This window comes from Mustela nivalis (genome assembly GCF_964662115.1).
Source record: "Mustela nivalis genome assembly, chromosome: 14".
In the NCBI taxonomy this organism is placed as follows: Eukaryota; Metazoa; Chordata; class Mammalia; order Carnivora; family Mustelidae; genus Mustela; species Mustela nivalis.
Genome location: NC_139033.1, coordinates 58,984,029 through 59,010,826, shown reverse-complemented (window position 1 = coordinate 59,010,826; position 26,798 = coordinate 58,984,029). Strand labels below are relative to the sequence as shown.

The following is a 26,798-nucleotide window of genomic DNA, read 5'->3' as shown; positions in this document are numbered from 1 at the left end:
AATCACCTTAAAAAGGTGATTTATATACAGAGAAGTGTAAGTTAGCATAAACACCAAGTATTTCTAGGGGGGGAAATACAGGCAAAAAGCTAAGAGGAGATCTAGAATAAGCCACAAAGGAGCTGGGAAAACATACTACATATAATAATCTTAGAAACATAATTTGAATATGTTTCACGAAAAAAAAAAAAAACACAACAAAGGAGCATTTAATAATATAAGCTAGGTCACTTTCTGTCTACTGATAAGTAAGGAAATCCGTTTTTAGTCAGGTTTAGCGTGAGGAAAAAGAAGGAATATCAGGATAAAATGAGGTTATCAAGGTCAAAACCAAAAGTACCCAAATTGCAATATATTTGAAACATAAATGGAGTGCACCTTCTAGAAATGCTACCTAGAAATCACTGATAAAATTCAGCAAGTGCCTCGTGCTTGGGAGGTGGGGATGGGGAAAGTGAGGGAAGAAATCGAAGACAATACTTTAAGTATAAAACTAGGTAATGACAGAGGTGGAAAAAACTAAAAGTATGGTAAATATCCTCAAAGGGTGCAAATAAGACTGAAAGAAATTCTAACGTATGGAATACTGAGATATGAAAAAGATTTATAGAAAAAAAAATTAGCTGATAATATGAAGACTAATTTAAAAAATGTTTCTGGTGAGTGTTGTGAAGTGTGTAAACCTGGAGAATCACAGACCTGTACCCCTGGGACTAAAAATACATTATATGTTTATAAAAAATTTTTTTTTAAATTTTTAAAAAGTCTCATTTTAATAGGTAAGACATGATTAAAAACAACAGGAGCACATCAACTGATAAATGGATTAATAAATGTGACATATGTAACATACTCAATCCCAAATAAGAATTTACCCAAATATGAAACTAAAGATTCACTCTAAGCTAAACATTTTTAAATCCCACCATATCTAAGAATTTATTAAGGTCCAGTACACTTAGGTACCATTTTGAAAAATATTCTCACCTGGGACACTGTGTGGCTCAGTCGGTTAAGTGTCCAGTTCTTGATTTCAGCTCAGGTCATGATCTCAGGGTTGTGAGATCAAGCCCCACATCGGGCTCTGCACTGAGCATGGAGCCCACTTCAGAGTCTTTCTCTCCCTCTCTCTCTCCCCCTCCCCTACCACTTACACACACGCTCTAAAAAAAATAATAAAATTTTTAAAATTTTTTTAAAAATTGAAAGATAAAGAGTAACATTCTCACCTGTTCAATGACATAAAAGGCAAATTCCAGCCTCTGCTTCTGGAGCATTGGAATCAGATGCAAGAAAAAAATCGGAAGATGTTCATGGCGATTACGGAAAGGAATGAGAACTGCCACCTTTAAAAACAAAATAGTCACATATATAAATAAATAGAACAGCAAGCCCTGGAGGTAAAGATAAAAACTGATCCTTAAAAAATTTCTGAAGGTTTTAAAGTCATACCTTTATGGATTTTCTCACCAGAGATCCAACAGTGAGAAAACACAGACATGGCCCTTGCCTTTGTGCCACTTAGGGTCTTGTGAACCTGGGGAGGTATAAGTGGGCTCTGAAGGCCACTTCTTAGATTGCGTCTTTATTCTAACAACACCATGGGAAATCTTGGAAAGATTCATTAAAAGTGATAAAATCCCATTTGGGGATGGCAAACACTCCCATGGAGAGTAGACTGGAAAAAGCCCAAAATAGATTCAGGTTGCTGGTGAGGACATTAACACAATTACAATACAAGTCAATACAAGAGGCAATGGTAGCCATAACTGAGGGGAGAGTGGAGGAGAGGAGAGGTACATGAATTTTGAACCATTTAAGAAGTAAATTAACAGGACTGGCTTATGGATGGGATAGAAGGAGTTGGGGAAGGAATTGTCAAGAGTAACTTCTAGATTTTAAAGTAGATCATAAATAATAAATTCATGGTTTTTAAACTGAAATTAAGAGATCCCAATTGAATATCTACTATCCTACAAGTTACCTACCTGGCCTACAGTTATTTTGAGAAATATAAAGGATATATCATAGAATTATCATAATTATATTAATATCTTTCATTTAATCAAAATGCACAACTGAATTTTTGATACATGTTGTATTTATTTCAGTGATAGGATAATACTGGGTTTAAAGTGAAGCTTAACAAAAAAAGTAATGTAAACAGCAGAAAAGAGAGAAATTTATCTTTTTTAAGCAGCCAAAAAAATGTGTTTCTTACATAATCTAAAGGACAAAAGAAAAAAATGTATATATGGAATTTAAATGGTTTCTCAGTAAATCAATGTATCTTCTAATAGAAAAAAAATGTATTGGGACTCTGAAAATCAAGACTAAAAAACAACATCTACATAAAATTTGTTCATATAAAATAAGAATAAATGAATATTATCAATCATCACTTATTCAAACCCCCTATTTCCTGGATCCAAACTTTGTCATATAAGCTAAGTTGCCCTACAATTTAGATTTTGCTCTTGAAAAACTCAAATGTTTTCTAAACATTAGTTTTCTTTTAAAAAGCCCAAAAAGACAGTTTAGCAAAACTAAGAACATCTAAACTAGAAACACCACCACTAATTTTCCCTTAATGCAGGAAGGCACGATGACTGCTACAATGCTGCTGTCTTCCTGTTCACACTGTCTTACATTCAGTATGTGGTAGGAGCTCAAGAGGCTCTCGTGCCTCTGCCAGGCCCAATTTGGATCCCATTCCCATTTGGCTTTCTCATAAGGCACCTCTTGAACTGAGGACCACAAGGCTGCTGGAGCAAACCTACCCCACATCCAAGAGTCCCTTCAATCCACCCCCCCGCCCCGTGACTGGGAACCTGCTGGTGGGAGTCACTGTCCATTGCTGGTGCAGCCACACTATTCCCAAATCAGTACAACTCCCAAACCTAGTAGGGACCCCTAGGTTCACTCTTAGGAGAGTGAACTGCTACGAAAAGTCAAAGGAGAGGAAGGAGTCAGATGGCAAGAAAGACTCCTACCACTAGCCTTATCTGAAGTGAACAGCGTGATAACTTCTGCAGAAATAAGCATCAAGCTTGCCCTTCCTCATCCTGAATTTGGCCACAAGTTAGCTGCCTAGGACATAATATAAATGGGCTATAAAAGCAGTTAAGGAGAATTATGAATATTTAAGGAAAGAAGCTATTAAATGGCTGCTGAGTCCATGTTAATTAAATGCAATTACACTGAGTGATGAGTTTAACATCTAAGAATAAACAAAGTCATAGGCCATAATACAGTCCTTTGTTCAATGAAGGATTTAAAATATCAAGAGCTGTTTTTCTTTCTTAATCTTATAAAGAAACTGAGAATATGGGAAATGAAATTACCAGTGTCTTGGCAAATTCAAAATAAGCTAAACTGTTCTCTTAATAGCAAATAAATGTCCATTTTTTAATGAGATAGCTATCAAATATTTTGAATATTTTGCCTAAAGTAAAGTTTTTATTAAAACAAAGCTAAATCATATCTTAGAAATTCATTTGGCATGTCCCTTCTTCTGGCTGTGGAATGACATTCTTAAAAAGTTTACAATTTATCGCCTAAAAATGAAGATCTCAGTGTTCTGCAATAATCTATTTCAAGATTTAATAACCTCTGTTTCAGGGCATTTTTGGCGGGTACCCTAAGTTGCTGTTTGAGCTACTCTCCTGTTGATGTATTTCCAGTGGAAACACACAACATCTGGTTATTATCTTCTGCAAAATAACACTTCACCTTCATGAATCTATCCGCACCACCTCTTATTCAAGCAAAATTATCCCATTCAGTTTGCGCTCACTTTAGACTCCTAATCTTACTGAATTTATGCACCTATTTTTCTCGTTTATTTTCTCTTATTCTGACCATGAGAAGATCAGCAAGAAAAGTGTTTACTACATGCTATTTCCCACCAAGTATGTGTCCTACTTTCAAACTTCGAGCACACCAGCAGCTACGGTGTCCCTGAGTGACCCGGCTCCACGCCTGCCCCCAGCGAGGGCTCCCTAGTCTCCCACTGCCTAGGATGGAGCACAGCGGAAGCCGCTGAGCTCTCATTCTCCACAGTGTTCCAGCTCCCTCTTTCTCAACCTTCCCACTTCTAGTGTTCACAGGAGCTTCTCAACAGGAGGCACTTGATAAAAAAGGTTCTTGTCCCTTCCCACCAAGAGCATCAGAATGTCTGAGCACTATGTTCAAGAATCATCATTTTTACCTGGGTGGTTCTTCTGCACAGGAGGTGTCTAAGACTCATCTCTGAGCCATCAGAGACGAGAAACAGAACCCTGTGCCTCTGAACAGACACATGCAACGAGCACTGCCTGGTCCTTTAGGTTTTAGACAGAAGTGGCTCAGATCTCCCACTGACCCCCAAATGGAAAGGCAAAGCCACAGGTGAAAACTTTACTTTGAATGTTCAGAAAAGCATTGCCATCTTTGCCTTCTACGCACCCCCTTCAAAATAAGCTTGCCTTCCTCCATAAGGCCTCCAACACGTGCTGAATTTTCCACTTGAACCTCCAGTGTTCAGCAACACCTGAGAACTGCTGAGATCATTAGATTTGGAAGATCTCAGTTCCAATTAATAGGCCATCAATGAACTTAGTTGTTTTTTTTTTTTTTTTAAGAAAAAAAAAAAAACCCTCAAATATTAAGAATCATGTTGGTAGCCCATGTGTAACATAAATCTAGTAATTCTTTTTCTCCCTCTCAGCTCTGTTCTAAGATTGGAATGGGACGTTAGGAAAGTGTAAACAAGTCGGGGGCAGAGAGCGAACAAGGATAGTCCTTACTAAATTAGTTAAATATGGCAAATTCAAGTCACCTCTGAATGACGTCCAAATTTCATCTCCTACCTTTAGCTGCATAGCTCAGAACTAGAAACTCTTCTGAGAAGGGTTTGTGTCAAGTTGAAATGAAATAAGAGCAGCCATTACCGTACAGTTCCTTAATAAAATAAGCTTATTTTTAGATCCTTGAGTTAGCTTACTCCTAGGAATTCCACTTCCAATATTGTTACCTGGTCACTCACATGGAGTTTACCATCTACTAAAATCTTTAAAACAGGAACTACTTCTGTGCGTGATATACCTTTCTCCCAGAAAATGAGAAGAAAACAAACCATAAAATTTAAAATCCAGTGTCTGATACAGACCAATGAAGAAAGAACAAGAATACTTAATTTTTCAATCCCAAATTATTTTACCGTATCATACCATGCACACCAGTGCAGCATGCTGTACCCCACACTGATACGTCTGAGGACCAACTCCACACTACCCCACAGCCGTTGTGATTAATTGTGCTTTTTTCTCTCATTTGCATTCAATATACACACTCATCACCCAAGTAAGAAAAATAATTTATTTGCCTGGGACATTTTTTAAAAGTAGAATTGTGTAAATTAGACCCTATTTTACCTACAAGTGTGAAAAAAGTCAGTCGTGAAATATGAAGATTCATTTATTAATGGAATCTGACCAGAAAACTGTAAAATAAATGATCTGCCAAAATTTGAGCTGGAATCCATGTAAGCAGCTTTACAACTTGTTTGAGGCAAAAAAACAAACAAACAAACAAACAAAAAAAACCAACAACCAAACCTGTATTTAATAATTTGTCTCAAGACATTTATTTATCTCATAACCTCAATTCAACAAAACCAGGTTTAGGGCTTACCTTAGACAAGACAACATACTCTGCGTTAAGGATGCAGGTATAAATAACACACTTCCCCAAACACAAAGAGTTCAAGGCCAAGTAAGTCAGAGGGCTTTTATCTAAATTCTCCTTCTCAGCAGTGATTTTGTGTACAAAAAGACATCTATTTTAGTAAAATACTAGTGCCGAAAAGAGGAATTGAAAACTCTTTCCAAATTAAGGCTATATCACAATCCTTGAGGATAGGACGTATGATTTAATCATATGTAGTTTTAACTTGAATTATGTGAATGCTACTTCCTACTCAAACATAATCACCTTACCAGAATATGCACCCAACTAGCCAATTTCACAGTACTGTGAGCAACTCTGATTTAAATCACGGTTTTCAATTTATTTTAAGCAGCAGAGGCAGACCTACTCCCTTACAGTTTTTCAAACAAAACATTAATTAAAACTCTGACATGTCAAAAAGATAAAAAAGCTTGTGCTCTGCCTTCTGAAATACCAAAGTTTTCCTTATTGCGTCCCACAGGGACCTCTGAGCCGCCCCGTCAAGGTTCCGGGACTCTAAGGAACCCTGACGTGAGACCCACCTGGAAATCCCGGTTCAGGACTTGGTGGGGCTATGCCTGCAGGTGACAGGAATCATTAGGGATAGCAGCAGGAGGCAGAGAAGGAAACAGGAAAATGGGGGAAAAAAGCGGTTTTCCAAGCCAATCTCAAGTGAGGCATTTATTAGCAGGATCTCCACGAGATGCACACGAGCACGTATTTTGTTAACACGCAGGTCTGGTCAGAGTCTTCACAAAGAACACTGCTAGATCGTACCTGAACTGTGAACACCTATACATTAAATGCAAAACTTCTGAGGTCTTAAATTTTCAAGAGACAAATGTATTTCACTATATATCCTGAATCAAATGCACTTTTCCTCACTCAGACGCATAGGAACAATGACATTACTTAGGAAAAAATTTACCTCACCTTCCATCTGGGTTTACAGTCTTTAGGCCTCCAGTGACCTCCTGGCTCAATATCTAAATCCTTGGAGAAGAGTTGATGAATTTCATCAAAACTGATTTCACTTACATTGACATTGAGGAATCCCCCTAGAAGGTCAAACACGTGAAGAACTGTTTTAATATGGAGCAAGACAGACAACAGTCAGTAGGGTGACGGCGTGACTTGGCTGCCAGGACAGTCCAGCACACTCCTGTTATCACCACGTAACTGTTAGTCCCACCCCCTTTCGGTTCTCATCCGGATGATACCTGATACGACCACTCCACCGTCTTTGGTAAATAAGCTGAAGATAAATCAAATTGTTCAATTTTTTTGCTCTGAGTACTACAGTGAATATTTTACTATTCTTTCGGAAATGTTTACATGTCATTACAAATTAGCTTATTATTGTAATGTTAAAATGTGTTCAAGTCTCTTAAAAGGACTTTTAGTTTCAACATAACCAACACAGGCAGCATGAGAGCACAGTGCATAAGGGGGTTAATAAAGAAGTTAGATTGGCAGGGAGCTGCCGAATCCTACCTTCTGTGCACTAGGGACACTATGGAACTTCTCTGTGCCTCGGCTGCCCTCTCTGTAAAAGTAGATGGTGACACCTGCCTCTTCATGTGGCAGCATCCACTAGACAAAATAGTGCACGTGAAGGATCAAGCGGCATGTCGGCCACAAAGCACGCACTCAATATACACCAGCTGCTGTCACTCTCCTCTACTTCACTCACACTTCTTGAGAGAATTTGCAAACACAACTCAATGAATTTATATTCTTAGTACCTACGCAGTATCCCCTTGATAGGCAAAGTGGAAAACTACAGGCTTTTACGATGTTCCTGGCCTATTAGGCATTCGCTCTCTGAATTAACAAACATATTCCCAGAGTTGTTTTTACTAGTAGCTTCTCCACTGTATACCACTGATATAGGAATGACTCTTGGATGGAAAGCCATTCCATCCATCCACCTGTGAACCCAATCAAAAAGACGAAGAACTTACAGACCTAGACTAAGACTAAGACCTTACAGAACTAAGTTCTGACTCACTCTTCATCTCATGAAATACATACCAACAAATGAGGTTTCCCACTTCAAGTCCTCTGAGCCTGCGTGGCCCTGATTCCACATATACAACCCTCAGCTCCTCCTGGAGCGAGCCCTGCCCTTCCCATCCCTCCCTCCTCCTAAGTAGGAAGGAAGACCAGCAGCTTCCACGGAGCACCGAGGCAGGCCAAAGGGACAAGTATTCTAAAATATAATGTCTACAGTTCAGAGGGTAAGCTGGGAAAAAAATGTACCATCTTCTCACGTCTGCCAGTTCTCCTGACAATGTCTGTGGTCTTTTACAACCAATCACCCAGCCTTTCATGTGACAAGAGTCACCTGAAGGAAAGAGCAACCTATGAACTTGCAGAGAAAGAGCAGGTCATGACGTGGGACTGATGAGCCCACGTACAGACTCCGCGGACAAACACGGGATCCACCACCATAACCGAATAAAACTCACACAGATAAATCAGATGCACTTAGTGGTGTGCGTGACGGCTAAAATGATAGTCATTAAGCTAAATTACAGACAGTTCACAGAAGTCCCCGAAGCTTGGGGGATTCTTGATGGGGGTGACACTGATTTCTTTGTCGGTGCTCCAGCTTGACAGGGCCTGACCCAGCGGCCATCATCAGCATGGTCAGCAGCTCTCTCCAGTCTCATTCCGTGTAGTTCTCATCTCAAACACGCATGTGCTGGCAAATTAGGAAGCGAGCTGTCTATCTCTCTTCTCCATGGGCAGGGCCTGCGGGGGCCGCTGTTTTCCTCTCTAATGCTCCAGGCACCCCGAGTTCACCTCCCCTCCAACTACCCCACCATGCACATTCCTCAGAGTCCCTCGGCAGCCTTCCCGTGTGCTTACTGCTCTCGGCTCTGAAATCCTGATCTCTTACTGGCTGATGGCCAAAGATGACCCAGTGGCACGACGCTGATGCCAGCGGTCACAGTGTTACTATTTGTGGGGGAGGGGGGTGGCGGGTAGAGGACAGGCCTCCAAGACAGGACTGCCACCACGGGGAACACTGAAAATGGGACCAGAGAGAGAGGGGGAAGAAGAAACGCACACTTAATGCGATGGGGTGACGTGTGATGAGACCAACAAACTCTGTTTTGCGGAGTTGCTGCTAAGGCATTTCAAGGTATGATAACCCTTCTCACACCCACCCAGAGGCCCAGCATTTAGATAAGGACAGGACTTTAGGATTCCTGCCATCAACTCCTCCTTTGCTTTTCCCACCGCACCTTTTTTAATAATCCTGTAGAATGAAGCCCACAAAGAAGTTAAGCGACCTCTGCCCCAAGCACCCTGAAAGTGACAGGTGCTGGCTCCCTGCCCCGTCTCCTGCTCACTCCACCTGACAGAGGCCTGTCCTTCTCCCAGCTCACTGCACTCCCTGGCGTTTGGAAGCTGTAAGCGATTAAATCTTGTGACTCTACTTCCTTTATGGGGTTATATGAAACTGTAAGTTCAGTCGAAAGGACCCCATGGGTTTGAGTTTCAATTCCCCCAAGTGGGAGCGTGATGCTGAGGGAGCTACCTGCCAATCCCAGGTGGCAGCAAGTCACCCTGGGTGTCCTTAATTCAGCACACCAGTCCTGTTTCTCAGTACAACTGGCAATGAGGAGACGACAGTGCGTGCGGCTTGCAGCCCCGCACAACGCCCCAGAGCTGCCAACAGCTTCCTAACGCCCTCTGGCAGGCTCAGTCTCCCAGGGAGGGAGCCCGGCCTGCTGGCAGTCTGCGGCATGGCCGGGCACCGCTGTCCACTGCGGCGGTCAGACATGGCCACAGATCCCCACCCCAAACTGTGGCTGCTGTCAAAGTCAGACTGCCTGCAAAGATGACTGCCAGCAGGCCCCAGCTGAGGTACGAGTGCCAGCGAGGAGCAGGTCTGGAGGAAGCTGGCAATACTCGCCTGCCGAAGTCCCAGCACCCGGCCAAGGTGAGCTGATAACCACGAACACCAGGGCTCGGCTTCCTTTCCCCAGGCAGGGAGAGGGGACGCGGGTGAGGTCCCAGGAGCAAGGAGAGTGCCCTTAGAGGGGGGCCCAGGGGGAGGCTGGCTGCTGTGCCTACCATGTTGCTGGTTGGGACTGGGGTGCCGAGCTTGGCAAGCTGGCCAGGACCCATGGCAGAGGTGGTTCTAGGGGGGCGGCATGGCGCTCTGGGTGGCCAAGACTGCCACATTCCTTGCTGTTGTCACAAATGATCCCCCAGCTACACGGGATATCAGGCGCCCCGGCCCTGGCCTGGTACAGCAAAATGAATTCTCACTGAAAGGAGGGGCCCTGAAAACATGGTAGCAGCAACTCCCATGTGCCCAGAGGAGGCTGAAAAACCAAGAGACGCTTGCAGGACCCCTGCTCACATGGCCCAAGCCAGAAGTGTGGCGTTATCGACATGCCTCCGTAAAGCTGCTACTACGCTCTTGAGGCCTGGGACACATCAGTTCTTGTTGTGCTGGTGGGGGTAAGCCTCGACCACCTAGGGGGTTGGCTGGGATAACCCAGAACGGGAGGTTGCAGCACATGGGTCAGGGAAGAGGCCGCCTCCATCCCAGGTGTTCCCCGTTACTGTCTGTCCGACCAGAACACCCAACCACCAGTGTGAAACGGAAGAGGCAAGTAACTAAACAAGACAGAAATGCTAAGGTTTTCTAGAAAAATCTGCCCATGGGGAGGGGGAGAAGGGTGCCAGTTGGCTCTCACAGGTCTTTTGAACCAGCTCCGAGCTGTTGCTTATAGCACTTAAGATGCCTGCCCTCGCCATTTGGCCAAAGACCCCAAAATTCACAATTTATACAAAAAACAGCAAACAAAAAAACCACCCAAGGTAGTGAAGCCCTTTTTTACTAGAGACATCCTAGGGGACACTGGACTTGTCAGCACAGCGACAGCACTCCCAAAGGAACTGAACTACCCACACAGGAGATGAAGACAAACAAGGGAAGAGACTCCCAGAAGAGACCACTGCCACTGGCCTCCGGGGTCCAACAGGGATAAGGGGAAAGCAGCTCCGCCTCTCCTCACTTGGGTCTCCTCGGCTTGGCTCCAGGTCCATCCACCCATCACAGCTACTACAGCTCAGGTTCACTGGGAGCGGACAAGCCCAGATGAAGCTCCCCTCCTCCTGGGGAAAACTGGGATGGATCACTGGGCATGAGGTGCTGACCATCCTGCTTCCATAGACAATCCCCCACCCCTCACCACTTCCAACCCAGAAGGTGCCCTCGGGGACAGAATCTAAGGAGTTCTTTTTTTTTTTTTTTTCTTTAAAGATCTATTTATTTCTTTTTGAGAGTCAGAGAGAATAGAAGCAGAGGGAGGGGCAGAGGGAGAGAAAGAAGGGAAGCCAACGCCCCACTGAGCAGGGAGCCCAACTCACTGGGTCCCAAGACCCTGAGATCACGATCTGAGCCAAATCCAAGAGTTGGAGGCTTAACCGACTGAGCCACCCAGGCGCCCCTAAGGAGTTCTTCTTAAAGCTCCCCCTACCCCCCCCCCCCGTTATAAGGCCATATTGTTACAACTCACTACAGTGTCAGATACAGCGTAACAGGCATTAAACCAGATCAGTGCTATAGCTAAACACGAACAAGATAATTTTCCTGAAGGCCAAATCTTGTTTGCCAGTGTGAGGAGAGCAAACAGCCCCTCTGCCCCTTCACCTAGGAACCCAACAGAGGCTCCTAGGAGACATAAGGGCTTCCAGGCCCCTTATCAGTCTCCCTTGACTCAGTTCCCTCCCACATACGATGGCCAACAGGCCCCTCTGTATGGGCAGCTCCGGAGATCAGGGCTCTCTACTCCGAGACAGCTAAAATACAAGTCAGAAGCCCTTGCTCAGACGCTGCAGGCTCTTTGAAAGACTGCCAACCCACTGTGAGAGCCAACGCCATCACCTCTTAGAATGCCCCAGCCCTGGCAGCAGGATCTGGGGTCCCGTACTTTGACCTCCAGGAGTGGAAGCTGCTAAGGCCACTGCCCTAGGGACCCAGCAGTTCCCCAGAGTCTCTCTCTCCCCCGGGGGACAATCACCCATAGAGTTCTCTAATTATCCACTAAGACACACATAACAGACAGTCCTCCCATTCAAGCCCTCCAATAATCAACTATTTTTATACAATAGGCAGAAATCAGAGCTCATATGGGGGCCACTGTAATTGCTAGGCATGTTACCAGGCTCAGGAAAGGCTGCTTCCCGAGTTGGGGGCCTACCAAGCTGATTTACTGACCCCGTCCCCACTGGACCGGCAGAAGGACCCCCATGCCTCCCTGGGGCTTGCCGGGCTTCTCTCTACACTGCTCAAATGCTCTCAGGTGGGACACTTTGCAGACACGATGTGATACTTGGCAGGAGTGCCCCAGTGCCCTGTATAATCTTCCACACCTGCCCAAGCACCAACAGCACATGGATGAGAATGATCTCTGCCTCATCCCCAGGAGAACAACCCCCAGGGCCCAGCCATCCAGCAGGAACCTCCAACTTATCTTGGCTTCCATGATGAAGCAGCTCGAGTCCACCGCAGGGGCAGTGCATCGGGGCCATCACACACACGTGGCTCTCCGTACGTGCACTTCTTCACTCGACCTCCAATGCATCTGCCTCTGTGCCAGCCCCCTAGAGTCCTTCTAGTCATGGCAGTGTACTTTCGTCTCCCTGGAGCTCCCCTTACAAATCACTGAACACAACACCCCGCATCCATCTCTCTGCCTCCTCACGTCAAAACCAGGCAGAATCTAGCCACATTATATGGAGCCGAGGTCTGCTGCTCTCCCTCGCTGGAACTGGGCTAGGGACCACCGCATGGGGCACACAACGATTTATGAAAACAAATAGCAACCTGTCAACCGCCCTGCCGAACACACGAGGCTGTGACACCAAAGATCAGCCCTCACACAACAACAGGATTCTCTAGCACAGACAGTTCTGGAAAACCATTCCGTTTTAGATGACCTACTGGCCAGGGAAGTGGCTGTGTGTGCTGGCAAGGCCCCCATCTGCTGCGTGTATATTAAATAATTCTGGAAAGCGTCAGACAAATTTACAAATGATGGCCCATAGGTACAAAGTATTCCATAATCTCACCCAAGTGTTTCATCAAATACTTATTTTAACCTTATCCAGGGGTGTGGGTTTATTTTCTTGGCTAGATCCCAACGAATGGGGAGGGCGGTTATGGACAGCATTTCAAATTATTTGTCTACTAGGACTGTTGACTGGCATTTTTGCTTTGCTCAAGTGTTTCATGAACTAAGTGACCAAAACCCTGACAGTGGTTAATCTCTACTGTCCAGATACTGCCTATGATTTTTCCTAAAGATTAATGCCTGGGCATCACCGGGTCAACTGTGATGAAAAAAAACAACTACTGTTCTTCTGAAAAGCAGCTCTGTTTTTCTGAATTGTTGCCTAGGCATTTCAAAGAATGATAACCCTAGTCATACCCAGAAATTGGACACTTAGATAAGGACTTGAGTTTAGGATTTCCACCAAAAATTTCTGCTTTGCTTTTGCCAGGGCACCTTTTAAAATTACTACTTAGAATGATGCCCACAAAAAATTTAAGTGACCTCTGCCCCAAGCACCCTGAAAGTGATGGGTGCTGGCTCCCTGCTCTGTCTCCTTCTCACTCTACCTGAAACAGAGGACTGCCCTTCCCCCAGCTCACTGCACCCCCTTGCTTCTGGGATCTGTAAGTAATTCAATCTTGTGACTCTGCTTCCTTTGTGGGGTTATACTGAAACTATAAGTTCAGTCAAAAGGACCCCATGGGATTGGATTTCACTCCCAAAGTGGGAGTGTGGATGCTGAGGGAGCTTCCTGCCAATCCCAGGTAGGTAGCTTGTGCCCCTCACTCAGCAGCTCATAATCTGTATATTTTTACACCAGCTCCAGCATCTCAATACATGATATTGAGGAAAAGACCCCAAAGCACAGAAAGTGAAGGGAAAGGGGCATATTATAGAGAATGGTCAGGAAGAGACACTGTGCAGACGAACTACTCGTGATGTGGTTTCCAAGCAAACCTCAGGAGAAAAAAAACTCTCAAAATGAGCCTGACTTGTGGTCCTCCCTGACCACTACACCCACTGAAGCTACTTTCATCTCCTTTACATATTGGATGTCCCCTTCAGGTGCCACTCAAAGAAGCACTTCAGTGCACTGATACCAGGAGAGGACACATCTCTCTTTACTTGTGAAGAATTAAGCAATCAGCCAGGCTAGCCCCCTTTATTTCATTTGTTGAGATTTCAAGGGCAACTGGAGAGGAAGGACCCACTGAGCTCCACAGAGAACCCCCAATCTTCATGCCGCACCTGTGCTAATCTGAGCTCTTCCAATGAGAATGTGTGCTCATTCCCCACTTAGAAATTAAAAGGTCGAAAAATAAATATATTTGCTGAAATCAATGTATCTAGTAGTTTCATCAGCACATAAATAACATAATTTATCAAATCTTATTTTCACCATTCTGAAGGTAGAACTGGGGTTAGAAAGGAAAGATCTGGGCCCCAGCTAGGATCAAGTGGAAGAATGAAATGGAGTGTAAGCTACCCATTTGTCCTGCCAACTAAACCTGCACACCAAATTATTTTATGTGTGAGAAAAACATGGTTGCATCATTGGTTATATATGTCATTTACTATAACTTCTTAATACTGAATTAGCAAGACATGCAATAATGCCACACAGTTTGGAAACCTAAATGGGTCTGGGGTCCATTAGGTATGTGCAGGCCCAAACCATAGGCTCATGGTAGTGTGCACCATATGGTATCTCATGACATGACTTAGGATACTACTTTTTCTATTAAAATGTAATTCTTGGATGCCTGGGTGGCTCAGTTGATTAAGTGACTGCCTTCGGCTCAGGTCAGGACCCTGGAGTCCCAGGATCAAGTCCTGCGTCGGGCTCCTTGCTCTGAGGGGAGTCTGCTTCTCCCTCTGAACCTCCCTGATCTCATGCTCTCTCTCCCTCTCAAAAAAATAAATAAATAAAAAATAAAATAAAATATAATTCTTAAAAGAATAATCAATACATACGAATTACCTACATTTACATTTCTTTTACATTTCAAGTAAAATTTAAGGCATATATTATCTCTAGCGAGGGAGTTGTTTTCCCTATAAATCAACATCTTTCAATGACTCCTTCACTCGGCTTAGGGCCTATTATCTATTTCTTGGTATCTAAAGCCTAATTCTGGATACTCTGGCTTTTTATCACCACTTCACCCTCAGGGCGTCAAATGCACATAGCCCAATGATCTGATGACAAGTGTTGAGAAAGACCTGAATTTTCTGAAGAAATATCCCATCGGGTGAATTCCACCCCAAAGTCAAAATATGATTTTTATGGTAAGAGAGCCCATTGTCTCCTCTACCCTCTGGACGGCTGCCTAAACACAGCTCAAGGCCATTTGAGTCATCTTGTCCCCAGTCACCCACTGTCCCCTTTGGAACCAACACCAGAAACTGCCAATTCCCAATGGGGAATTACTTAGGCTTCTCAACTTCTGGAATTTTTTAAAAAAGATTTTATTTATTTACTTGAGAGAGAAAGAGAGAACAAGCAATGGAGAGGGGTGGGGGGGGGCGGAGAGAGAGAAGCAGACTACCCACCAAGCAGGAAGGCCGATGTGGGGCTTGAACCCGGGACCCATAGATCATGACCTGAACTGAAGGCAGATGCTTAACTGACTGGGCCACCCAGGCGCCCAAAACTCTGGAATTTTATGTCTGTTTACACAAGTAATTTCTTACTCAACTACTCCTAAAGTAACCAAATTTAAGAATTCTTCTTTTTTTAAAAAAAGATTTTATTTATTTATTCATTTGGAAAGCATGCAAGCAGGGAGAGGTGCAGAGAGGGAGGGAGAGAGAGAATCTCAAGGAGACCCCTCACTGAACATGGAGTCCGATGCAGGGCTCGATCTCACACCCTGAGATCATGACCTGAAACCAAGTGTCGGACACTTAACACCACTCATGAACCCCCCAAATCTAAGTATTCTAAACACAGAGTGGTTTTTAGCCCCACATGACCAATGCCTGGACACTAGATGGATGAATGAGCAAACGAATGAATGAATGGGTAAGAAGGGTAAAGCTGGCCGTGTCCAAATCCTGTCTCACCTCTCTTTCTTCAGCTTCCTTTCAACCTGTGCTTCTACCCACTGGCTCCATCAAGTGCTAAAATATGCCTATAAGACATTCGTGCAAAAGGTGCCCCCCAAGTAGATGACTCCAAATAACAGCTCCAAGCCAGCCCAAGTTCTCACCCCCTGATCCTGCCCACAACACACAGTTCTTAACACCTGACTTCTTCCCTTGCTATAGTTTTCTCCTGCTTTACTCTGGATGACTAACTGAAACCTGATTTTTGTCCCCACCCAGGCCTTCTAACCACCCAATAGGCCCTTGTTTCAGTCCAGAAGTTCTCACAGCCTTTATCACATTCTTCCAAATGATTTTCCTAGTCCTTGACTGTTAAGAGATGTCAACCTCCTCTATTGTCAGAGTGTACAACTATTTATTTCCTCAACTCTGAAACACGCATTCATTTATGTTTTAGCATCCTGATATAAGGATATACCCCATAATGTGTGCATTTAATGCATTGCTTCTTCCTTGTTCCCAAAAAGCCATTATAAAATTAATGGTGTGCCTTGTCAGGAAAATATGAGATATCAAAAAAAAAAAAAAAAAAGAAAGAAAGAAAAAAAGAAAGAGAAGAAAAGGAAAGAAAATATAGTATGTTGCATATTCCTCCTATGATTTCCAATGTATTTTCTAGAACCATTTCACTGCCAAGAAATTTTCATGTGTAGCACCTCGCTGTTTTTTCTAGAATATCTCCCCACTCCTCATCTTAAATGAACAATTATTCTTCCTTTCAAACTGTGCTAAGTGCTCACTTCCCTAGGTCTACCATCCTGGAGTCAGGGATAAAAGAACGTATTCCACAGACTTATAGCTACAATTTAAAAAAAATGTTTACTTTGTTCTTTCATGTATTCACCTCCTTTCACGTTTATGACTGTTAATCATACCACCTTTTAAAATCCAGCCTTGTTTACAGAGTCTCCCCTCCCTGTCCATCAACCCAGATCTGTAACCCTAAGCATCACGGTCACCTAGAACGATGGGCACCATCAGAGCTGAAAGCCAGTCAGCTCTGGCTTCAAATTCTCTCTGCTACATCCTCATTTTCCCCATCTATCCGGCTTCTAATACGCTCACTAAATTTGGTGGTATGGCTAAGAATCACCAGGCATGGCTGTTTAAAATGAGGGTCACTGGCCCCGTTCTCAAAGCTCCTATGTCAGTAGACACCCCTGTGAACAAATTTCAAGTGTCTGAACGGCCCACCACTGAGTCCTGCCTTCCAGAGGAAGAAGCTAGAACCTACTTGCCCATCCTCTTTAGCAGAAAGGAGCAGTCATGTGACCAACCGCACCAGCAGGAGCATTTAAGCAGAAGACAACACCATGAGGACAGGGGCACTTTACAAAACTACCTTCTGGTAAAAGGAGTGACAGAAGCTTCCAGTTTTGGGTGGGGGGTACTCTGATCTCCAGACCTGAGCACCCTGGGGGAAACTGCGACCTCTGCCAAGTGAAAGCGAGAGATGCTTCAGCAAGAGTCTAGGTCTCATCACAGCTATTCAACCTCTAACCCTAACTCTATGCCACCCAGGTTTTCTGAGGACTGCCTGGGGTCTCTCCACAGATTCCCTTTCTCCTCAAACCAAGCTAGACTGTATTCTGGGATGTGCAGCCAAAAAACCTGACCTTCCCTGTGGATCAGGGGTTTGACTTAGAGGCTTACATTTCTAACCAGTATCCCAAGCTGATTCTAGTGCAGATGATCCCTGGACCACACTCAGAGAAACACAGCTCTATGAGCTCTACCCGATCACAGCCCTTTATAAGGAGCTAAATGTTTGTGCCTCTAAAATTCGTATGTCAAAATCCTAACCCTCAACATGATAGTACTAGGAAGGCGATTAGGTCATGAAGACAAAGCCTTCATAAACAGGGTCAGGAGTCTTATAAAAGAGATCCCAAAGACATCCCTCGCCCTTTCCACCACGTGGGGACACAGTAAGAAGATGGCCATCTGTGAACCAAGAATCAGGTCCTCACCAGACACTGAACCTGCTATAGCACTTTAATTTCAACACTTCTGGGATCCAAGGCTGTGAAATAAACACTTACTGTTCAAGCCATCCAGTCTATGGTATTTTTGTTTTAGCAGCCCAAATAGACTAAGCCACACCTATTCACTCACAAATACTCTTACTTGCCCCCCCTTCCTGACCTGACACACCTGATCAATAACTGTCCATGCTTGAATCCTCTACCCAATAAATACCACTAAAGAAAATCACATCAGCACACTAATCTCATCCTTAGTGATAGTACCTAATACACTGCCTTGAACATAGGAAGCTTTCAACAAAAATAAGTGTAACAATATTTGTGCATTTTGACCCCTCAGGGAAAGTGAGGGGCTCTTTTGGCTAACCCGTTAGTCACCTTTAACTTGTGGTTAGCTGGCTCCACTTCTCATTCCCTACAACTTTTTAAATATTTACTTCTCCCTTTCACACTGCTCAGTCCTAGATCAACCTCTTAGATATATGTGGCCTCCCACTTTATTAGGAACACAGAAGCAACTGGCACGAACCCCCTTAACTTTCTCCACCTCATCTCCAAATGACCTTTCCTCTTGCCTCAGGGGAGAAGTGGTCCTATTTTCCAAGGCTAATTCCTGGGCCTGAGCATATTTCTGTTTCCTATACATTTCTCCAGAATCTGGCTCTGTGGATACCTCCCTTCTGCTCCCTTCTACTTCCCATCTCCTGTCTTTCTGTAATGCCTAAAACTCGTTCATGTCCACATCTTCCCCAAGAGTTCTTCCCTTGCCACCATCCCCTCCTGATACCTTACCTTCTCTTTCCCTTTCCCACCAAACTTTTTTTTTTTTAAACTGACTGGTTTGTACACACCTCTGCATCACTTCTCCGGACCGTATATGTTGCCTCTTACCTGACCCAGAGGGGTCTGACTCTGCGCTGGCAGTGGTCCCCACTTTCTTCTTGCTCAATTCTACGGCTCCTCACAGGTCTTCCTCCCACCTGCTCTGAGGTGCGTCACAAGACAGAACACTCTCTCCTTGAAACTCTCTTCTCGTCAGCCTCTGGGACACTGCTCTGTGACCAACTGTTTCCCCTTCATCTGTAGATGCCCCCTTACCCCCACAAGTGCTGGTGTTCTCCAGAGACCCACTCTTAGCATCGGTCTCACTTCCTCTATTTCCAACCTGGATCTCTCTGATGAAATTCAGACCCCAGATCAACTCTTCCGAACTTTAAACAGAACGGGCCCAACACTAACTTCCTCATTAACTGCCTCAGAAACGTCAAATGTATTGTTTATCCTGTATTACCTGTTTCCGTGAACAGTCGCCAGGTCAGAAACAGCTCATGAACCCCGATCCCCTAGTTGGTCACTCCATCTGGCCAGTGGTGCCCTGGAGTTCTCTCTGGTGCCCCAACCTCTCTCCGATGCCACGGTTTCAGCACAGGCTCTTGTCATTCCTCTTGGCCCCCTCAGAAAGCTTTCAGATTCTAGTGTTTCCCCGTTCTCATCCATTTTTCAACTTCTCGTCAGAATAATCTTTCTGAATACCATCTTAGTCATATTATTCATCTGCTTAAAGCAATGGTTTTTGTTTGTTTGTGTTTTCTCCTTTTTTGCCCCAATCCTTTGAAAACTGTACACACTCACCCTCTGTACACAGAGGGCATTAACTCAAACCTTGGCATACAGGCTCAGGGGCTCTGCTCCATCGAGGCCTATCTCATGGATGCCCAGGGATTCATGGAACCCACACGGCCCTCAGGCCCCTCACCTCCTTGTCCAGCCTCACTTCCCACACACCCCACCACACACCTACCCTGGTCACAGCAGACCACCCTCTGTTTTTTAAAACACAGAACCCTTGGTGCTCTGACCCTGTTACCTCAGCTGCCTACTGCACAATCTTGCAAGACCCAATTACAACATCCCCTCTCACTGACGTCTCCCTCCTTCTAGAATGAACCACTGAATCCTTCCATCACACAATAAACCATTCATAGCAATGAGCACACTGCCTTTCTCTGAGCACATTACCTGCTCTAGCTGGTTGGACACGGGATCATATTCAGCTTTGTTTCTCCTCTGCCTGTCCCTGTGAACAGCCCAGGAACACAACATGTGTTTTACTCTAAAATGGCTCCCATCTCCCTTTTTAAAAAAACACATGCATGATGGTTTGTCACCCTAAGCAATCTTTTAGCTTCTTTTAGGTGTATTTGTTTACCTTGTCCTTCTTTGCTGATTTTCAATTGAATTATTTAAATTCATCTCAAAAATTATTACATCTCAAAACTATTGCAATCATCAGGTTTAAACCCTAAAGGGAACTATTCCACAAACAGTAAGGACAAAATACATGGAAGTTGCTACAAATGTATTCTATTTGAATTAAGGATTAAAAGACAGGAAAACTCCAGATAAGTCTACCTTAACACTGCAAAGTATACAAATGACATTTTCTAGCTCTCCTTTACTCAGAAAAATCAAAACATTCACATTAAGCACTTACTATTTTTAACCTCTAGATAAAGTGAAATTTCTACTTTACTTCGTTAGCATGGAAGTCTCACATAAATTTTAAAAAGCTAAGTGGATTAAGCCCTCTGAAGAATCTATAAATACTAACACTGACAAAGAAGTCATTCATATTATATAAATAACACACATTAAAATAGATTTTAGAGTGTAACTGATTGAAGGTAAAATATTGCTGAAATCTGTGAAATCAATTTTATCTGAATTCCAATTGGAAAAGTTCCAACTTTATCTTTATGGCAATCCAGTGCTCTAGTCCCATTGTTACACTAGAGAAAAATTAAAAAAAAAAAAAAAAAAAACTCTAGCCAGATAATCAAATACCAATTTTAAGCCCTCACTTCGCTTTTGGTGAATATAAGAGAATTAAGTATCTTTCATACATGGACAGGTTTCATCAAAGGAGATCTTCTTCCTACACAGACTTCCTTTAACTATTATTTAGGGAGGTATTGTATTCAATTATTTTGTACCACATTTTAATAAGATTTTACACTTAGTTATTTTAGTATACTGTTCTCTATTATGGATGGGAAATAATCCTGTTAATTAAAAGTAAATTAGGGATGCAGCTAAGTATAGAAGCCCTTAACTCTACCCATTTCTCCTAGGCTTCTCATTCCCTTGGTCATTACAAATTCTGGCTCCCTCAAAGCTGTGAGAAAGAAAGGGAATATCAAACTAATGTCAATCAAGCTTCAAGCACTGCACCTCTTTGTATCCTTGCAACACTGTGAAATTGATATTATAGTCCCATATTTTCCAGACAGGTAAAGCGAGGCTCCACTCTGCAGAGGTTACATGACTAAATGAAGGGATTCCACTGCATGGCCCATGCAAGGCCCTCGTGGAAAAAATCTCATTACATTGGCTGTACCCACAGCCCCTTTCTAAGTAGTTTCTGGTATGTGGCCTATTTTCTACTTGGACATGGGGTTGGTGCCGGACCCAAAGCCAGAAGCCCACGAAGCGGCCTTCTGTGAAAAGGTGGCTAGCTAAAAGAGCGTGATCCTCTTCTGTGACGAACACAAGACTGACGGAAGCAGTGAACAGTAGCACCAGCACATTTGGAGAACAGGCAGTGCCTAGCAGCCTTGACACAATCTCTCAAGCACCAGGACAGGAGCAATTACGAGTTATGGGCCTGGAGGAGGACAGGGCTAGTAGGAAGGCCTGGCAGGCAGATGCTTTTAAACAGAGTTTAATTAGTACCCATAAAGCAGTAATTAAGAAAATGGCAAGTACACCAAGAACAGAAAGATTTCCTAAAACTATAAATCCTTGAATATGCAAATTATGAAAATGAAATTATTGTAATCAATATTTCAACAGAACATTACTTAGTGGTTTCAGCACTGCACAGACAAAAACATTCATTTTTAGAAAACCAAGGCTACAATAACAAATGACAAATACACAGCCACAAAAATCACAGCTTCCTCTTCTACTATAAGACAGCAAAGAGAGAGCAAGATTAGAAACCACTGAGAATTTTTTTTTTTTTTTAAATACCCATGCTCCCTGTCAGGTTAATAAAATCACTTATGGGGTGGGACCAATAATGATAAAAGTTCCCTAGGCTCAGTAGAGCCAGGATCTAGTCTAGATTAGTGGGTCTAAGGTATGGCCGAAGGATGACTAGCATCTAGGAACTTGTTAAAAATGAAAATTCTCAGACCCTCCTTGAGATCTACAAAGTCTGAAATTCTGACAGTGGAACACAACAATCTATATTTTAAAAGACTATCCAGCTGATTCTGATGTACTCCAAAATTTGAGAACCATGGCCTTAGATATTGAAAGGTGACTCTTTTATTACAGATATATAACATCAACAATTTACCAACAATAAACTGAAAAAAATCCTACAACTATGACAGGCAAAGGTTAATTTCCTCAATAAAGAATACTCATGAGGGGGTGCCTGGGTGGTTCAGTGGGTTAAAGCCTCTGCCTTTGGCTCAGGTCATGGTCCTGGGGTCCTGGGATCAAACCCTGCATTGGGCTCTCTGCACCGCAGGGAGCCTGCTTCCCCCACCCCCAACTCTCTCTCTGCCTGCCTCTCTGCCTATTTGTGATCTCTGTCAAGTAAATAAATAAAATCTTAAAAGAAAAAAAAAAGAATACTCATATAAAGACATAAAAAACACATTCAGATACCACTTTAGAACCCAAGGGTAAACAAGCAATTCACAAAGATGTTCATTTAAATTTTAGTTATATAAAAATCAACATACAGGCTTATATATAAAGAGTATGCTTAAAATTGGGAGCACCTCGGTGGCTCAGTCAGTTAAGCAGCTGCCTTCTGTCCAGATCATGATCCCAGGGTCCTAGGATTGAGTCATGCATCGGACTCCCTGCTCAGCATGGAGTCTGCTTTTTCCTTTCCCTGTGCCCCCCACTTGTGCTTACTCTCTCTCTCTCTAGCTCTTTCTCTCTCAAATAAATAAAAAAATATTTAAAAGAAAGAAAGCTAAATGCAAAATGGTAAAACTGCTAGAAGGAAATAAGAGTATTTGTATGGCCTTCAAGTAATAAGGAAAGCTTTCTTAAGACCAAAAAGCAATAACTTTAAAAAAAATCACTGATACACTTAGAAACATTATAAATTTAAATTTCTATAAAAGTTCCCATAAACAAAATGGAAAGACAAGCCAGGGACTTTGAAAAGCTGTTACACCACATACAGCAGATAATAGGTCACTGTTGGAATATATGTAAAGAACTTACATCAATTAATATGAAAACCCAATTAGTCAATATGGAATTGATAAAGCACACGACTGAGTCACAGGAGAGAAAATGTAAAACCACTCATCAACACAACTAAAATTACTGAGGGCGCCTGGGTGGCTCACTCTGTTAAGTGTCTGACTCTTGATTTCAGCTCAGGTTATGATCTCAGGGTCATGACTCTGACCCCTGTGCACCCCGGCTCCGTGCCCAGTGGGGAATCTGCTGGAGATTCCTTCCCTCTGCCTTTGCCCCTCCCCCTGCTTGTGCTCTACTTACTCACTCTCCCTCTCTCTCAAATAAACAAATCTTCTTAAAAATGTTACTTGAACCTACTAATAATAAGAAACACTGTTTGAACATTCAAACAGGGAGATATCAGTTCTTGTCTACCATATGAGAAAAAATATTTTCCTCAGATTAGCAAAAATTTTCAAGTCCATCCATATCAACATGGTACACTCATGCTCTGCTGCTGGGGATATAAACTGGTCCAGCTGCTTTGGTACAAATAGAAGCCAGCCTATAGAGCAACTGCAGTTCTAGGTCTGAACCCCCAAACACATGCACACCACGTGCAGAGAACTCTGTACTATGCTGCACCCTATGCTACTACTTTGTGATAGCAAAAGAGCGGAAATAACCTAAATTTCCATCAGAGAAAAAGGTAACTGAAATGTGGTACATTTATTCAAAGATGTGCTATACAGTAGCTACGGAAAATAAATAGATCTATATGTATCAACATGGACAGTTCTTTAAAAAAGCAAGCAAATTACAGACTTTATATAACTTTAAGACCATTTATACAAATTTTTAAAACCTTTGCAACATTACAACTTTCTATCTAACCATCTATTTATGTAAAAAAAAAAATTTTTAAATAACCTGTAAGAATACAAATCAAACTCATGATAGAGGTTACTTGTGGGTAAAGGATGAGCTTTTTCCACAGTTTTTCAATCCCCCTCCCCTTCCAAAAAAAAACTTCATCAAAAAAAGAAAAATCACGTAATATGCTATGTAACATAAACATTAGCACCCACAGTGATGATCTGAGCATGGAGTGCTCAAACTACGTGGTTTTTATTATTTTATTATAACACAAGCAAACAGTTAAGTCAAAATTAGATGACACTTACGCATATAAGGCAGTTTTTCTGGGCAGGGTAGATATGGTGAATATGTGAAGTTTTCCGGAAGATATGTTGTTGTTTGAACAAGATAATCACTTGAATTATTGCCTTCAGGATAATCTTGGAGAGAGAGGAAAAAAGTTACAACCGAAAAACTGCCTTTTTCTTTCCTCCTAGCATGAAATCCGTCACTATCACTGCAAGAAGACTTGCAACATGCAACCTACGGAAGTACTTAAAAGCAGTTATCTATAAAGAACAAAGGAAAAGCAAACATGGCTGCCGTGGCTACTCTCCCATTCACCCTTCACTGCTACTAGAAAGGACCTCTCAGCATGATTTCCCAGCGGAGCTCGGGGACAAGGTTAGAGAGCAGCCTGGCCTCATCTGTACACACATACCGAGCAGGCTCATCTGTGGCCATATGAACACACCTGTTCCCATCCCTCCCGAGCTGAGCAAGATCAAAAGAGACTGGAAAAGTACACCAGGGGATCCCCACCAGCATGGATGGCCAAGGGTATCCTAGAGACCACAGAGCCACAGCACAATGCTTCTAGTAAGCACCAGGCTGAGGGTTGGGAGTCATGTTTTCTCACCACCCCACACTTAAGAAACTGAGACTGAGACTGACCCACTCAACTTACTTCTGTAACGCAGTCCATTTTAAATCTTTAAGTTCCCAACTCGTAGGCTGCCATGCCTGGGGAGCCCTGGGCTTTGCATTACATTAGGTCCATTATCGCTCGCTACTACAAGTTCGACAGCATGGAGGGCACTGGTTAGAACGCCACAGTCAAATGTGGAGTTCAAATCCTTGCTCCGACATGCACGAGCTTTGGGGTACAGGGCCAGACAATGTAGTTTCTCTTCTCTACCTACCGCATGTAGCCGTTTCCAGATTTCAATAAGAGAAATGCACAAACTGCTTACAACAATCCCTATCCAATGGCTGGAGCTCTAAGTGACTGGCTCAGAGCCGTGCATAGGACTTAACCCAGGACATTCAGAATCTTAGAAATTTTGAACTTGGAGCCAAAGAGATCGTATTTTGGCCCTTTCTGGAACAAGGTTCTGAGATGCAAGTTTGAGAACCATGAACTGACAGGTTCCTCTATGTCAGAGGAAGCCAGTCTAAGAGGACAAGACCAACAGGTGGTAAGAGACAAAACATGGAAACAGCTGATTCAACGAGTGTCTGTCTCCTGGATCATAAACCATGTACCCACAAGAAATGAAGCTCTAGCAGACACTTGAGGAAAATACAAAGAGGTCCTTTCAATCTCCAGGAATCTGCTCTGATGACAGAGTTATTCCTATCTGAACTGGTCTGCAGGCAGAGAGGTAAGAAAGAGGAGAACGGGCATACGACTTGAAAGAGAGGCCTGTCTGCCAGTGACCAGCAAGCAAAAGGCGAAAGGTAAAAATCACACACCTTACTAACCTATAAAAGCTAAACCCTCTCCCTAGGGAAAAATGGTAGAATCCTGGCAAATGAATATGAAGTATATGAGAAGAGTCAAAGAACACTAAACACCACCCTGCACACCTTTTGCCTACCACAGTTATCCACCCATCAACAAAACGGACTTGACAGGGGTGCAGCCTGGGCTCCAGGATGACACTTCCAAGCACAGGCACGCCTGCTGAAAGGAACCCCGTAGAGCCTCCTCAGTGGAGGGTAAGGGCTTCCAGTAAGAATGAGGGGACAGAAATTGAAGAAGAAGGTCCAATTCCAAAGCACCACATGGAAATCCCAGTTGTGATTTGGCAGGGCATGGGGGAGGTTTTAAGTGTACTTATTGACAGGAAACACCAAGATGATAAGTAGGGCTGAACCATGTACAACCGCTAAGGCCAATGCCAGGAAGCGGGAAAGTAGGAAAGCCCCAGTGACAGAATCCCCCCAGGAGCGCTCTCCAGAGCAGCCCTGGAAAGCACTTCACAGGAAAATGCTCCAAGCCAAAGGGGAGGGGCGTTCAGTGCACAGCAATTGTTTTGTAAGCCCAGGGACACACCAAGAGCAGAGACCCCTCTAGTAATCCATACTCCATGTGTCCCCCATATACATCTGAAACGTTTAAAGATACTGAACATAAAATAAGCTTAAGACCATTGAAGTTCTGTTTCTTTAAGATGTTTTTAAAAAATATATCTAGATACAGATCAAACTTCAAGTTATATTCAAAAAATTTTTCTGCATTTATGGGGATTCCTACTACACTAGGCAGCCACTACAGTCTATGCATTTGTGGGAGCCAAAACCAGAAGATAATTAAGGTTGTCCCTGGCCTTTATGTGTTCCAAAGATTGATTTTCTTATAATCCTGAGGATAAGTATTAACATTCTCAAAATTCTTAAGTATTTCTTAATGTTATGTAGTTAACTTTAGATGAGAGTATTTTCTTTTTTTGCACAACTTATTCTTTCTCGTGATTAATGTGCGGGTCCCTTCTCTTAGCTACATGTTATGATTCTATAAATCTGCATCCAACTCACAGAAATCGTAAGCTCTTTA

General features: G+C 43.2%; 1 protein-coding gene across 2 annotated transcripts in view; it reads right to left on the bottom strand.

Moving 5' to 3' along the window:
- The window catches only part of B4GALT6 (beta-1,4-galactosyltransferase 6), a 67,025-nt gene that overhangs the window by 13,377 nt on the left and 26,850 nt on the right, over positions 1 to 26,798 (bottom strand). For both annotated transcript variants that reach the window (XM_082699602.1, XM_082699603.1), the window contains exons 3-5: positions 24,286 to 24,399; positions 6,643 to 6,767; positions 1,230 to 1,346 (exon numbers count right to left, since the gene is read on the bottom strand). In XM_082699602.1, the coding sequence (XP_082555728.1) occupies positions 1,230 to 1,346; positions 6,643 to 6,767; positions 24,286 to 24,399 (356 nt within the window). The remainder of the gene's footprint in view (positions 1 to 1,229; positions 1,347 to 6,642; positions 6,768 to 24,285; positions 24,400 to 26,798) is intronic.